This window comes from Tenrec ecaudatus, chromosome 12 (genome assembly GCF_050624435.1).
Source record: "Tenrec ecaudatus isolate mTenEca1 chromosome 12, mTenEca1.hap1, whole genome shotgun sequence".
In the NCBI taxonomy this organism is placed as follows: Eukaryota; Metazoa; Chordata; class Mammalia; order Afrosoricida; family Tenrecidae; genus Tenrec; species Tenrec ecaudatus.
This window is the reverse complement of record NC_134541.1, coordinates 120,698,495-120,713,174: the sequence shown is the minus strand read 5'-3', so window position 1 is coordinate 120,713,174 and position 14,680 is coordinate 120,698,495. Positions and strand designations below refer to the sequence as shown.

At 43.2% G+C, this 14,680-nt stretch overlaps 1 protein-coding gene across 7 annotated transcripts in view; it reads right to left on the bottom strand.

Annotated features, from left to right (window-relative positions):
- Positions 1–8,760: 8,760 nt before the first annotated feature.
- Positions 8,761–14,680, bottom strand: part of TNRC6A (trinucleotide repeat containing adaptor 6A) — a 204,464-nt gene continuing 198,544 nt past the window's right edge. For all 7 annotated transcript variants that reach the window (XM_075564629.1, XM_075564628.1, XM_075564632.1 and 4 more), the window contains 4 exons: positions 14,442–14,663; positions 12,233–12,303; positions 11,469–11,608; positions 8,761–10,900 (listed from right to left, as the gene is read on the bottom strand). In XM_075564629.1, coding sequence (XP_075420744.1) covers positions 10,528–10,900; positions 11,469–11,608; positions 12,233–12,303; positions 14,442–14,663 — 806 coding nt within the window. In that variant the 3' untranslated portion in view covers positions 8,761–10,527. The remainder of the gene's footprint in view (positions 10,901–11,468; positions 11,609–12,232; positions 12,304–14,441; positions 14,664–14,680) is intronic.

The window sequence follows — 14,680 nt, the reverse complement described above, 5'->3', positions numbered from 1 at the left end:
TATATATATATATATATATATATATATATATATATATATATATATATATATATATATATATATATATATATATATATATATATAGTTGTTGTTGCATACTGCCTTATACCTGGTCCCCTGGGCACCTCGTGATTGCACAGGCTGGTGTGCTTCTTCCATGTGGGCTTTGTTGCTTCTGAGCTAGATGGTCGCTTGTTTATCTTCAAGCCTTTAAGACCCTAGACACTATTTCTTTTGATAGCCAGGAACCATCAGCTTTCTTCACCGCATTTACTTGTTCACCCGCTTTGGCTTCAGCAGTTGTGTCGGGAGGGTGAGCATCATAGAGTGCCAATTTAATAAAAGAAAGTATTCATGCATTGAGGGAGTGCTTGAGTAGAGGCCCAAGGTCCTTCCGCCATCTTAATACTAAACCTATAAATATAGACACATAGATCTATTTCCCCATCCTCATATATATTTTTGCATGTACATGTCTTTGTCTAGACCTCTATAAATGCCCACAAGGAAAGAAACTTAACAAAGAGGCTACAGATTTAAACAGCATAATTGGATGACTTGACCTGGTAGATCAGAGATTTCCACCCAAATTCAAAAGTTTTCACATTCTTTTCAAGTCCACATGGCACATACTCAAAGATAGACCACAAATGGAACCTGAATAAATTCAAATACACATAGAGATTATACAGACGTCTCTCTCCAACCACTGTGCCATAGGGCTGGAAATCAACAAAAGGACAATGAAGAAAACAAGAGCAAACAATTGGAGGATGAATGACTCTATTGCAAAAGGAGTGGGTATTGTCCCAGATCAGAGATGAAATCAGGAAGTTTCTAGAAACTAGTAAGAATGAAAATAAGACATACCAAAATCTATGGGTACTGCAAAGGCATTTATCAGAGGAAGATGGATAGCAATACATGCACACCTGAAAAAGGAAGAGAGACTTATGGTTGATATGCTGGCACCACACTCACACCAATTAGAGCAGAGTCAACAGAACAATCCTACTAATAACCAGAGGAAAGGAGTAATAAAAATCAGAGCTGAGATACAGGAGAGGGAAAGCAAGAAAACTATGGAGAAAATTAATGTAGCTCAAAGTTGGTTGTTTGAAAGGATTAACAGAATTGATAGACTGCTAGCAAACCTAACCAAAGAAAGAGAGGAACAAATTTCAATAGCAAAGATGAGGGATGAAACAGGAGACATTACAATGGACCCTAATGACATCAAAAGGATAACTACACAATACTATGAAGGCCTGTACTCTAAGGAATTTAACAACTTGGAAGACCTGGACAAATACATGGAAAAACAATCCCTCCCTAGACTATCCCGGATGGACATCAAGAACCTCAACAGACCCATAGCAATAGAAGAAATAGACAAGGTTATCAAGGGATTACCAACAAAAAAATCCCCCAGGCCAGATGGCTTCACGGGAGAATTCTACCAAGCACTCAGGGAAGAACTGACACCAATCCTACACAAAATCTTCCAGAACATAGAAAAAGACGGCAAACTCTGGAACTCCTTCTATGAAGTTAGTATAACTCTGATACCAAAACCGGGAAAGGACCCCACAAGACTCGAAAACTACAGACCAATATCCCTAATGAACATTGATGCAAAAATCCTTAACAAAATACTAGCCAAAAGAATACAAAAGTATATAAAACAAATAATTCACCATGACCAAGTGGGATTTATACCAGGGATGCAGGGATGGTTCAACATACGAAAGACCATTAGTATCATTCACCACATTGACATGAAAAATTATAAGAACTGCATGTTAATATTTATAGACACGGAAAAATCTTTTAACATCTAACTCCCATTCTTGTTTAAGACACTCAAGAAGATAGGAATGGAAAGAAAATTCCTCAATACTATACAAGCTATATATGAAAAACCAACAGACAACGTGGTAATTGATGAAGAAAAGACAAAAACAATTCCACTGAAAAAGGGGACCAGACAAGGATGCCCCTTGTCCCCACTTCTATTTTTTTTTTTCACAAGAGAAAAGCTTGTAGTTAGTTCAGGGATCGTTTGCTGGCCCTTAGGAGCATTTTCCAGTCCAGTCTGTTGGGGCACCACGCCCTGGCCCCAAAGTCCACTTTCAGCATTCCCTGGGGACCTTGCCACTCCATTCCCTTGCTCTTCTGCTGCACTCCCCCAGTGATTTGCCTCGGTGTGGTGGGATCAGGTCAGGTGCAATTCCCACACTGTGTCTCCGGTGCTGTCCCCTGTACCGCCCTTAGTCACTGAGGGGCATCGTGTCTCATAGTGGGGCCAGCCATGTTGTTCTCTCTGTGGACTGGCTGCTCTACTCAGGGACATCAATATCACGGCCTGGTGGGCCAGGCTGTGCTCCACTCTCTCCTCCTGCCCCTTCATCTGCTCCTGTGTGCTCTGATCAAATATGTCCATCTCCCAGAGCTGCAGAGTCAATGTCGTCCTTTGGAACAAATTCTTTTCGGGGGAGGGGCAGCCCCACTTCTATTTAACATCATACTGGAGGTAACAACATAAGACAAAGAAAACACATCAAAGATATTTGTCTGGGGAAGGAAGAGGTAAAATTATAATTATTCACAGATGATATGATTTTATATATTTAAACCCCACAAATGGAGTGCTGGAAGTGATAGAGGAATATAGCAGCATGGCAGGATACAAGATCAACAAACAGAAGTCTATTGGACTGCTATACACATCAGACAAGGTCACAGAAGAGGCAATTAAAAAAGTGAAGGCAATTACAAAAGTGAAGCACAAATTGAAATATCTAGGGATTTACCTGACTAAAAAAAAAACAAAATCAAAAGATTTGTACGAGGAAAACTGTAGAACACTAACACAAGAAACCAAGAGTGACCTCAACAAATGCAAGACTATCCCATGCTCATGAATTGGAAGACTAGATATAGTAAAAATGTCAGTTCTTCCCAAGGCACTACATAAGTTTAATGCTATCCTGATACACATACTATCATCCTTTTCAAATACTTGGAAAAATTAATTACCAACTTCACATGGAGAAGGAAGAAACCCAAAATTAGCAGAGAACTCCTCAAGAAGGACAAAGTGGAAGGGTTTGATCTACCTGAGTTTTAGCATACATTATATGGCCACAGTAGTTATTAAAACTGTGTGGTACTGGTATAACGACAGATATTCAGACCAATGGAAAGAGCATAAAACCCAGAAATAAAAACATCAGCATACAGGCAACTGATTTTTGATAAGGGCCCAAAATATATCAAATGGGAAGCAGATGCCCTCTTCAATAAGTGGTGCTGGAATAAATGTATATCTATCTGCAGAAAAATGAAAAAAGACCCTTACCTCATTCCATTCACAAGAATAAACTCAAGGTGGATCACAGACCTTGAGGTAAAACCCCAAACTAATAGCACCATTAATGAAGAAATTGAGACAAACCTGAGAACCTTGGCACAGGGAATACATAGGCTATCAGAAATAGGGAAGGATACAAATACAGAGGAGTCACATATTAATGAGTTGGATATAATGAAGATAAATCACCTGTGTACATCAAAAGAATTCACCAAAAGAGTAATAAGAGAGCCCACAGACTGGGAAAACATCTTTAGCAATGACACATCAGACAACGGCCTTATTACTAAAATCTACAATACTTTGCAAGCTTACAATAAGAAAAAAAATTAACTGCCCATTAAGGAGGTGGGCAAAGAACCTGAAAAGAAGTTTCACAGGGGCAGAAATCCGAAAGGCTAATGAACATATGAGAAAATGTTCCTTATCACCAGACATAAGAGAAATGCACATTAAAACTATGAGATACCACCTAACACCAATTCAAAAAAAAAAAATCAGAGAGCAACAAGTGTTGGAGTGGCTGTGAGGAGGTAAGAAATCTCATTCACTACTGGTGGACCTGTAGGTATGTACAGCCATTAGGGAAATCGATTTGGTGATGTATAAAACAGATAGAGATTAAGCTACCATACGACAATCCCCCTATTTGCCATATACCTAGAAGAGGCAAGAAACAAACCTTGGCCCAACATCTGTGCTCCAATGTTCATCGCAGCACAGTTTACAATTGCAAAGAGTTGGAAACAAATGTCCATCAACAGATGATGGATCAAAACACTGTGGTACATCCATACAGTGGAGTACTATGCATCCCTAAAAAGCAGCGATGAATGTATGAAGCACATTGCCACATGGGAAGCACTGGAGGAAATCATGCTAAGTGAAGTAATTCAAGCACAAAAAAGGACAAGTACAACATAAGTCCACTGAGTAAGTTAAAAAAAACAAACACCAACAGGGTATAGGGGAAAAGTTACCCTGGGGTGAGGTCCAGCAACTATGGCAGAGGCCAAACCCAATCCAGGGATACACAAGGCAGCCAATTAAATAAGAGGAAAGAAAGAGAAAAATATATATAAAAAACATGGGTTGTGGGAGAGGAGCAGGGCACCAACCCACCGAGGGTATTGTTTATATCCACAGGGGAGGGAGAGACCCAGTTATACCTGATGCGCCAAGATGTAAATACAACACACCAGCATGTACCAGGGAACAAGAGATGTCTGGGAGGCAGGCCCCAACCCAAACTATGTGGACACCCTCCCCCCCTCAGAAGAATGCACTTCAGAGGATAGCACTGGGGCTACAGCTTGGGGGAGGGGTGCATTGGATTAGAGCACATGAGAGAAAGGAAAGGGATGGAGGGGGAGAGGACATCCTGGCCCACTAAGCCCCAAGGAGGATGATCCTGCTTGAAGTAGCCAACGCACAGGGAGGACCGTAGTGCCGGCCCCACCATGGGACATGGCGTCCCTCACTGAACCGTGACGCGGAGGGGGACAGCAATGGAGACACAGTGCGGGAACAGTGCACGGTCTGGCCCCATTACACTGGGGCGAGGCACTGAGGGCATGCAGCAGAGGGAGCAGAGTGATGAAATCCCCGGGGAATACCAAAAATACACTTTGGAGACCAGGTGGCACCCCATCAGACTCGACTGGAAAACACTGGGAAAGGCCAATAAACAAACCTTCAACTATTTATAGGCTTTTCCATTTTTGTCAGTGCTTGCTTTTTGTTATTATTTTTTTGTTGTGGGTTGTTGTTGTTTTGTTAGTTTTGACTTCCTTTCTTGTTATTTGGCTTTGCCAGGTTTATGTACTTATTAATGTAGCTGCATGTCTATCTAGATAAGTTAGGCAGGATAAATACTTCAGAGATGAAAAGAACGGGACCAAAGGTTCTAGGGGTACACTGGAGAAGGGGAGGTGGGAGAAAGGAAGGGGGAGGGGAAATACCCAGGGACAAGGGAACAAGTGAACTATAATCAATGGAAGGAAGGTCGTAGGATGCCTAGTGGGGTGTAATCAAGGGCAATGTAGCAGCGAGGAATTACTAAACCCAAATGAAGGCCAAACATGATGGTGTGACAACAAGAAAGTAAAAGGAAACAGAGGAAAGAACCATGAGGCAAAGGACATTTATAGAGGCCTAAATACAGACATGTACATATGTAAATACACATATAACGAGAGGAATAGAACTATGTACTCATCTGTTAAGAATTAAGGTTGTAGATGCACAATGGGCCTTGGCTCATGTACTCCCGCAACACAAGAACACTTTGTTCTAACAATCCACCATTCTGTGATGCTCACCTTCCCAACATGATCGCTGAAGACAAGGGGTGCATAAACAAATGTGGTGAAGAAAGCTGATGGTGCCCAGATAAACAAGTGGTCATCTAGCTCAGAAGCAAGAAAGCCCACCTGGAAGCACATCAGCACGTGTGACCATGAGATGTTGATGGGATCGAGTTTTAGGCATCTAAGACCCAGAACCAAACCATACCCAAGGTGAATGGAGGGGGTGGGGTGGGGTGGAGCATGGAGTGGAGACCCAATGCCTGTGTGTAGACCACTGGACATCCCCTTACAGAAGGGTCACAGGGAAGAGATGAGCCAGTCAGGGTACAGAATAGCATCAATGACACACACAGCTTTGCTCTAGTTCTTTGCTGCTTCCTTCACCCCACAATCATGACCTTAATTTTACCTTACAAATTGGATTAGACCAGAGCATGCACACTGCAACACAGGGAATCCAGGATAGATAAACCCCTCAGGGCCAACAATGACAGTAGAGATTCCAGGAGGATTGGAGGATGGTATTGGGACAAAAGGGGAATCGATCACAAGGATCAACCTCAAACCCCCTCCCAGGGAGATGAATGGAAAAGTAGGTGAGGGGTGATGGAAGGCTTTGTGTGATATGGAAACAATAATCTATAATTTATCAAGGGGTTGTGAGGGAGGGTGGGAGGGGGGAGAAATGGGGAGCTGATATCAGGGGCTCAAGTGGGAAGAGAATGCTTTGAAAATGCTGATGGCGGCATATGTGCAAATGTGCTTGACACACTGGATGAATGTATGGATTGTGATGAGCAAGAGGCCCCAATAAAAGGAAAAAAAAAAGCTACATCCTTGGAAGCTCGTGGGGCAGTTCTACCATGTCCTATAAGGGCATTATGAGTCAGTATTGACTCAGTGGTAGTGAGTTTGGTTCTGGTTTGGGATGTAGTCTGCAGGCCCAAGCAAAGTGCTTGGGCACCATTAAAATATCATCCCTGAACCACCGGGATTTGACTGTATTTTTCCCATTATCAATTTATTTATAAAGGCAAGTTGATTCCATTGCCATGTATTAAATTTAAAATGAAAAACTAAAACCAACTAGTAAGTAGCACTTGCCATATATAGAATTATACAAAACCAGAAACAAATCAATTCTTGGTAGAGACCTGTCAAAGATGGAGATTAAAAGGCTGAGGCCTTAGAGGCATGACCACACGGGGCATCCTGCCTGGAATGGCCTGTGGAGCCCTGGTGTAGTGGCTTCCACATCAGGCTCCTAACTCTCGCCAGCAGCTGTGACCTAACCCATTATCCCCTTGCTGTTGAATTCATTCTGATTCAACCCCAGAGCCCCACAAGATTTCCAATGTTTTCCAGAAGCAGACTGCCCCATCTTTTTGCTTTGGAGTGGCTTGTGGATTCAACACGGACTTACTGGTTAGAGCTGAGTACACCAAGGAGTCTTGTGTGACCTAGTGTTATTAAATCCTGTGACTGACCTAAAATAGCATGTCAGGTCACCCCCACTCCCCAGGAACAGAACCTGGGCTTTAGAAACGATTCCTCTTGGAGAGCCACAGGTGTAAGCAAAAGGTTGAGATCCACGTTCCCAAACTTTTTGCTCAGGAAGGCAAAGACGTTTGTTTCACGAGGGACTTATGTTATCAGGGTAGAACCATGTTTTCAGCGACTGATTTGTCAGTAGATCATCAGAACTTTATCCTCAGGGGTCTGTCAGATACAGACCCCCAGTTTTGGGGTTAGCAGCTGTATTAATCATTTGAACTACTCAGGTACTCCAAAATGGAGGGGGAGGTGGGAAGGTTTGTGAAATGGTTACCGGGACACTATCAGTGCTCTGATCTGATGACCTGCACAATTATGTACAGGTATGTTGTTTTCTCCACAAGCAGAAGGAAAAACAAATTTGCAGCTAGTAGCAATGGGAAGGGGGCATCCACTCTTGATGGGAAGTGGGCGGAGAAGAGCTATCCTTGATGATGCCATCTCTACCCACAGTGGAAAACTGAACCTAGTTCACAGTGTAGCTCAGATGTCCAGAACCCAGATTAAGTTTAGGACAGCTGAAAATTCAAAATCGTCCACATTGAAACGGTTAGACCGACTCCTGTACTTGGTGAGAGTCTTACAGGTATTAAGTCAGGTAAGATGCAGGCTCTGTTAGACATGATGGCCTTACCTTAGGCGCTGACAGCTGGGACAAAGGAAGAGAGAGCAATGAGAAGTTAGCACAGTGACTGGGGAAATAGAATGGTTTTATTTAAGGACTACGTACAAATCAACACCATTTTTTTAGTTTTTTAAAATCAAACACTTTATTTCCACATAACAAGGGGGGTGGGGTGGAACAAAAGACTCCCAAACACTTTAACAATACAATTAACGCAGTTATGAAGTTCAATATATACTACTCAAAGCCCCAAAAGGTCAATCAGCTTAACGCTTCAAATAATCCCAGACATGGTTTTTCAAAGCTACCTTTGGTTTTTAGAAAAACCAGTATGGAAGTCAATATACACTGAATGCATTGAACAACATTTGTTTCTATTAAGGTGTCCAAAAATAATAGCTTACACCTGGCAAGTAGGAGCATGATTTGAAGTCATACTCTGAAATACATACATAGGTTTTGCCCCCGAGCTCCTGTGGTGAGAAGTGAGGGCCGTGAAGGGGAAGAAAAGGCCAGTCCAGGTTGTGGCATTTCTCATTTTGTAACAGAGGTATGAGAGTTTAACACTAGTACACTGTCAAGTCATTAAGCTTCAGGTTCCAAACAATCTCTTGCTGAGGCTTGAGATGGGCACAAATGGTGGGGAAGATGAAGTCACAGAAGAGTTTTGAGCAACAAGATCCCAGTGATGCTCACAGAGGGTAGGAAGGAGCAAGCTACAGTTTCCCATTGTTCTCACATTATTTCAGGGTGAAGCTGTGGATAAGTTCAGATAAAATGTTCGGTATTTGCTTAGATTTTGAATTGGTTGCTTTATGAGAACCCTTACACATAGCAACTTTGATATTTTCATTATAAAAAAGAGCCTACCAATAAATTCACAATAAAGAGACAATTAATGTTGAGCAGCCAAAAAGTCATGGTTTATTATATCTGAAGAAATTTCATAATTCAAACACAACCAAACTGTACATTTTACAATCACATTCTATTTGTAAACAGTTAAAAGCCACTGACTTCTTTTGCATCATAGGACACAAACAGTTAGAATCAAGGCAATGAAATGATGGCAAATTCTGCACTGTTAAAAGTTTTACCCTTGTTTAGTCTTCCTTCTTTGACTAAGCAAGCATTATAATACCATTTGTGGGCCAAAAAAAAAAAAAAAAACAGAGAAAGAGACGGGGTTTAAAAATGGTGTAACTTGTTAAGTTTTGCAACAACATTTAAAATTTTTTCTCTATACAACAAACAACTCTGTAAGCCCAATATCTTGGTTACAGTATGCATAGTTACTGATTTCGGCTTTAAGGTACAACAGTTAAACATTAACACAGTCACAAGAGAGCAGGAACATATAGAGCCACTTGATGGGATTACAAAAAATTACCTACAGATTATTAGCAAACCATCATCACTCACTAATAAAAAGACAGCATCGGAAAACAGAATGTCAAACTCCAGCTTTAAGCATTTTTCCTTTTTTTCTTTTTGGCAGAGAAAATTCTTTAACAGCAATATTTAGTATCAGTGCTAAAAGTTGGGGTTTTTCTTTTCTTCCTATAAGAAACTACAAGGAGGTTGGGGTTTTTTGTTGTTGATGTTGTTGCTACTGTTTTTTGTATGTTTTATTTTTGTGTTTTTTTTTTTAGTGGTTTTTTGTTGTTTTTTTTTTGTTTTTTAAACTGGGGAACTGGTTTTCCTGAGAACCATGCTCTTTGATTTAGGACAAGAATAGAAAAACAAAAGAACATGGCCAAATGCTGCTCCTTTTTCCCAGAGATAGAAAGCATCTTTTAACTCATTCTCCATTTTTTTTGTCTTTTAATTTTTTTTTAAATGATGGAAGAGTAAACATTTTTTTTTCTCAAAAAACAAACAAAAAATCTGTAAACAAGAAGGCTCAACGTGAGACCCTTCAAAACAAAATGGAAAGCCTATGCAAAGTGCGGGGCCCGTCCTGGGTGGCAGGCGGGCTGCGAGTCACAGCTGTGGCCACAGTTTTTCAAACTGCAGAGCAAAATTCTTTAGTTTTACGTCATGAAAGAACCGGTGCAATATGTTCATTAATAATCCTAAGTCAGTATCATAACTTGATCTTTTAAACTCCACAATACCACAATAAGGTAGGCAAACATCAAGGCATAGTAGAGAGTGCACACCTTTTAAGAACATCCTTGAGTAAACATTTACACTGGAACAGCTGCCCCCCCACCCCATATTGCCGACTAGACGGAGAGAACATCATTCAGTGCAAAGTTAAAAGCTCATACATTATCAGCCCAAAATATGGTTTTGCAAAGAGAGGAGAAAAGGGGGGAGAAAAAAAAAAGAAAGAAAAGAAAATAAGAAAAAAAAAACAGGTGGGGAGGGGGAGAGGAGGGATCCAAAGGCTAAACATGATGGATATACACAAGTGAGCTCTTTCTATATGGTTTAGCATGTATGGCGCTATTTGGGAGTGTAAATAGATACCTTTTCACATTATAATATTGGCCTGCATGATTCAAGTATTCAAACTGATATGTTTCGGGGAAAACAAAGTGGAAAATGTGCAGAGAATAGCTGTTCCCACAGGTGGCCCCTGGCTGCAGGCGGCGAGCCCAACTTAGTGCTCCTTTCTTTCCTATCTTGAGGTCGCAGTTTGTGAGCTTACACATACACGGTTACATGGACTCTCCACCCCCACCCAGGTGGTCAACAGAAAGAAAAGCATTAATGGGGGATGGGCTGCTAATTCCCCGGGGGTCACTGCTAGGAGGGCCCCACAGGCTTGTGGAATAATGCGGGGTCCCCCAGAGGGAAGTGCCATGAAGGTCTCCACAGTTAGTTCCCGACAGCCCAGCACCATTCCAGTGATTGAGATCGGTCCGGCTGGAGAATGAGTGAGAGCAGTCGAGGGAGCCCAGCCGGCTCTGGCTGGACCCAAGAGACTGCCAGCCGGGAGAAGGGGTCAGAGACTGACTTTGTGCAAAGAAACGACTGATCTCCTCTTCACTGGCAAACTCAGCAAGAATAGTAGTGTTCCCCAAAACACACCTGGAGGGGGGAGAGACAAACAGGCATGAAAACTTCAGACCGGAGAGTCTACTTATTCCAAAGATGACAGGATGCAACCTGGAAAGCATGCTTTAAGAAAAATAAAAATTGATTTAAAGGCAATGGGGTGGGGTGCTGAGAAAAAAGCATTTCTCCTTCATGCATCCCTTGAGAGAGTGCACCCTGAGACCACACCTGGAAGCACCCTGAGGCGGGCCCATTCCCGGGGAGCTCTCTGGGGGGAGAAAATCCCAACTGCCATGCCCACAGTGAACCTCCATGCATGCAACTGTGGGGTTCAAGCCCACTTTTCATCTTCCATGGACAAGCTACGGGGCTTTCTAGGGCAATCTTGAACAGCTGTGAGGCCCCGTCTTGTATTCCAGACGCAGTAGGCTGCACCTGTGGGGCATGAGCTCTCATTCCAGGGCCCAAGTGTGCACAGAGCACAGAGCCAGAAGTGTCGCCAGCTACGGTCTCACACACGCGGCTCCCCTCAGCTGAGGGGCCACGCTGAAAGGATGAGGGCATTTCCCAGGTGCTAGGAGACGCAGAAGGGCCTACTTACATGTGCAGAGACTTTTGTGCCTTCACGACCTCCTCTTTTGAACTGTAGCGGACCAGCGCATTCCCGTGTGGGAGGTTCAGGTGGAATGTTATCAGTGGGCCATGCTGCATGCACAGGGTACGCAGAGTTGAGCCATCAATCTAGAAAGTGGATTGTGGGGAACAATTAGATGACCAAACTGCCTAAACTAAAGGAGCAAAGAAGTTTCACAAAAACCGCAGGCATCAAATTCATTCGCGTGCTTTTAGGAAAATGCAGATTTCTAAATCTTCGTTAATTCTGGAGTGAATCCTTGTTGTTAAGGGTCACTGAGTTGGTTCTAACCACCAATGCACACAAGAATGAAACACTGTCTGCCCTGGCACCTCACTCACAACTGACCCTATGCTTGAGCCCACTGGACACCCATTAGGTCATGCATCTTATACAGGGCCTTTTTTTTGGCTGCCCCTCTACGTTATCAAGCACCCTGTCCTTCTCCAGGGACTGATCTCTCCAAGCAGAGGAGTGAGGCCTAGACTTCTGAATTTCTAGTCAGCTTCCTGGGTCCCCTTAGGTTATAGGGCACCACTGGATCAGAGCAAAAGGCATTGAAAGGCTAGTCCTCAGTTATTTCCGCTGCTCGGCTCTGCTTCGACTTCCACTCAAAACCATCTCTGAGGAGCTGGGGCTTTGGCAGCCCTCATCTAAACGCAGAGCAGACAAAGTGTTGGTCCTGGATGCCCTGGCGACGTCAAACAAGCCAGGGAGCCCAGTACTCTTACCTGAGGTGTGAGGTTTTTCAGAACAAGCCAATTAGTTATTCTCCCTGAGCTGCTCTCACCCCAGCTGGAGCCTGTTAACACAAGGGGCGGAGAGGAAAAGTCAGTTGTCCAAGCCCGCACACAAACACACCCTAGGCAAACTAGTTATTCAGCGGAGTCACCTGAAATACGGTGTCCTTGTCTTCCTTGATGACTTACCTGCATTTCAACACGGGAAACCTTCGCCCTAAGCCCAGTATGTACACACTCCACTGTGACCCAGGTGGTGACTTCTGCCTTGGGGAAGAATGGGCTCAGCAAAGCTCTCAGCTAATCACATAGAAGAGCGAGCCAACAAAGACCATATCCCTTCGAGGATCTTTCATCCACAAGCTAACACTATCTCCATATAGCACCACCTGGGAGGAGATCTGGGGGATCACCTGGGGACCTAACACAAAAGTACCCTATGCATTGGGGGCTGCTAATCTTAAGGTCGCAGTGTGGACCCAGGAAGTGCTCCAAGGGAGAGAGATGAGCCGTTCTGCTCCCATTAAGATGTAAGGCCCCAGGAGCTCCAGAGGGACAGTTTCACTTTGCCCTATAGGGCCACCAAGAATCTGAACTGGCTCCATTCTGACCAGCAGTGAGTTTCTACATTTGTTATTTTATCATGTTGTGCAGATGTTCCACAACATGTTATTTTAAGGAGATTTGTGTGAAAAACTCGGAATCACTTAAACACGACTCTTAAAAAAAATAAATCAGGGTGACCGCAAGCATTTCTCAACCCCTACAACGCTCCCTCTATCACCAGCAATGAAGTCCTTCCCCATTCTACAATTCACAGTCATAAACAAAGCATCCTAACACCTTTATGTGACTCAGAGAGATCGTACAATATAGCTCACAGGGAATCACTCCCCACTGAACTCTGGCTGCCCCTACTTTCCCATCCTCTAGAAATTCCAAGTAAGAAAGCTTAAGGCCTCGCAGGTTTCAGAGGCTTGGTGCATATGCTGTACCCACTGCTTGGCGTGGCTTAACTCTGTAGGCTTGTGGATCTCATTCAACTGCAACAGCCCTCCCTGATGTGAACTTCTAAGTTGATGACAACTTTTATTTTAATTGACGATATTTTTGACCAAAAAGCAGCACTTACACATGACATCCATGAGCTAAATTTGCCTTTAACAGCTTGGAAAATAATATTTTTCTGTCACTTAATCAAACTTTCAACCCACGAAGACCCAATACATTTTATTTATTTACCTGTCTGAAAAACAGGTATTACAAATTAGATCACAAATGTTAATGGGCTTTTATTATCCATTTTCATCTAGAAGATGACAATCTGACAGATTTGGGGCAAGATAGATGAAAGAGTGAAGCCATATTTATTAGTGGGCAGCTCTGAGGTAAGGTCTGTGTGTGTGTGTGGGGGGGGGGGTGTCTGGGGAGGAGCGGAAGACAACGCCAGTGACAACTCGGCACTCAGCCACCTGAGACTATGTGTTCTCTTTCCCTGGAATCATTTTGAGTCCTGTGTGAGTAACAGTAGCATCCATTGTCCACGTTCACAGTTTCTGTTTAAACAAGAAGCTATAGGGTATCCTAAGTATAGGTCAAGCTATCACCCACACAGGCTTCCTTACTCATGATCCATGTATGCTGCCGAGACCTTCGTGCCAAAAGGTCTGCACTTGACCACGATAGAGACTGCCAGTGAAAACCCACCCAGTGGTGCTGCAGGATGAAAACCCAGCCACCTGTTTCCATAACGATTACAGCCAAGAAAACTCTAGAGGAACGCAGTTCTACGCTAACAGATGAAACTTGCCATCAGCTGGAATTGATGTGGTAGTAGTGATTTTTTTGTTGGTGGTAATGTTTCTGTGTTTTGTCTTTGGCAGGGGGGACTGCTCAGTGGACTGACTGAGTGTGGAACATGATGTTATTCTACAAATCTTATTTCCTGGATATTTCTACAGATTTCAGGATCTGCTTTTAAGAAACTTATGAAAGAAAGGAGAATAAGAGATTCCTATCCCATTAAACTTTATCATTGACTGATGTAATCACTGAGTAAATGTATATTTCAGTAAACCAGGTTAAGATTAAAACACATAGAAACTACACAAAGGATAAGAGGACAGCTTACGAGGTCACTGTTAAACGAGCCTGCCGACACCGGTAAGCTCAGCAAATGGCCCGTGCGACGCCGCCTTACCTGGGGTGTATCTGGCATCAGCATTTCCCCATCCCGCACCTACACGGATGGGAGAGTTATCCCACGCAGACAAGGGTGGCTTCTGACCAGTCAGTCCCGGAGGTGGGCGGGACGGAGCAGTGATGTTTTTAGGTGGCAAAGGGACCTTCCACAACTCATGAGCCAGAGAGGTGTTTGTAACTGAACCAGGAGACCATGTCAATTTGGAATCACTATTTCTGGCTACATGAAGAAAGAAG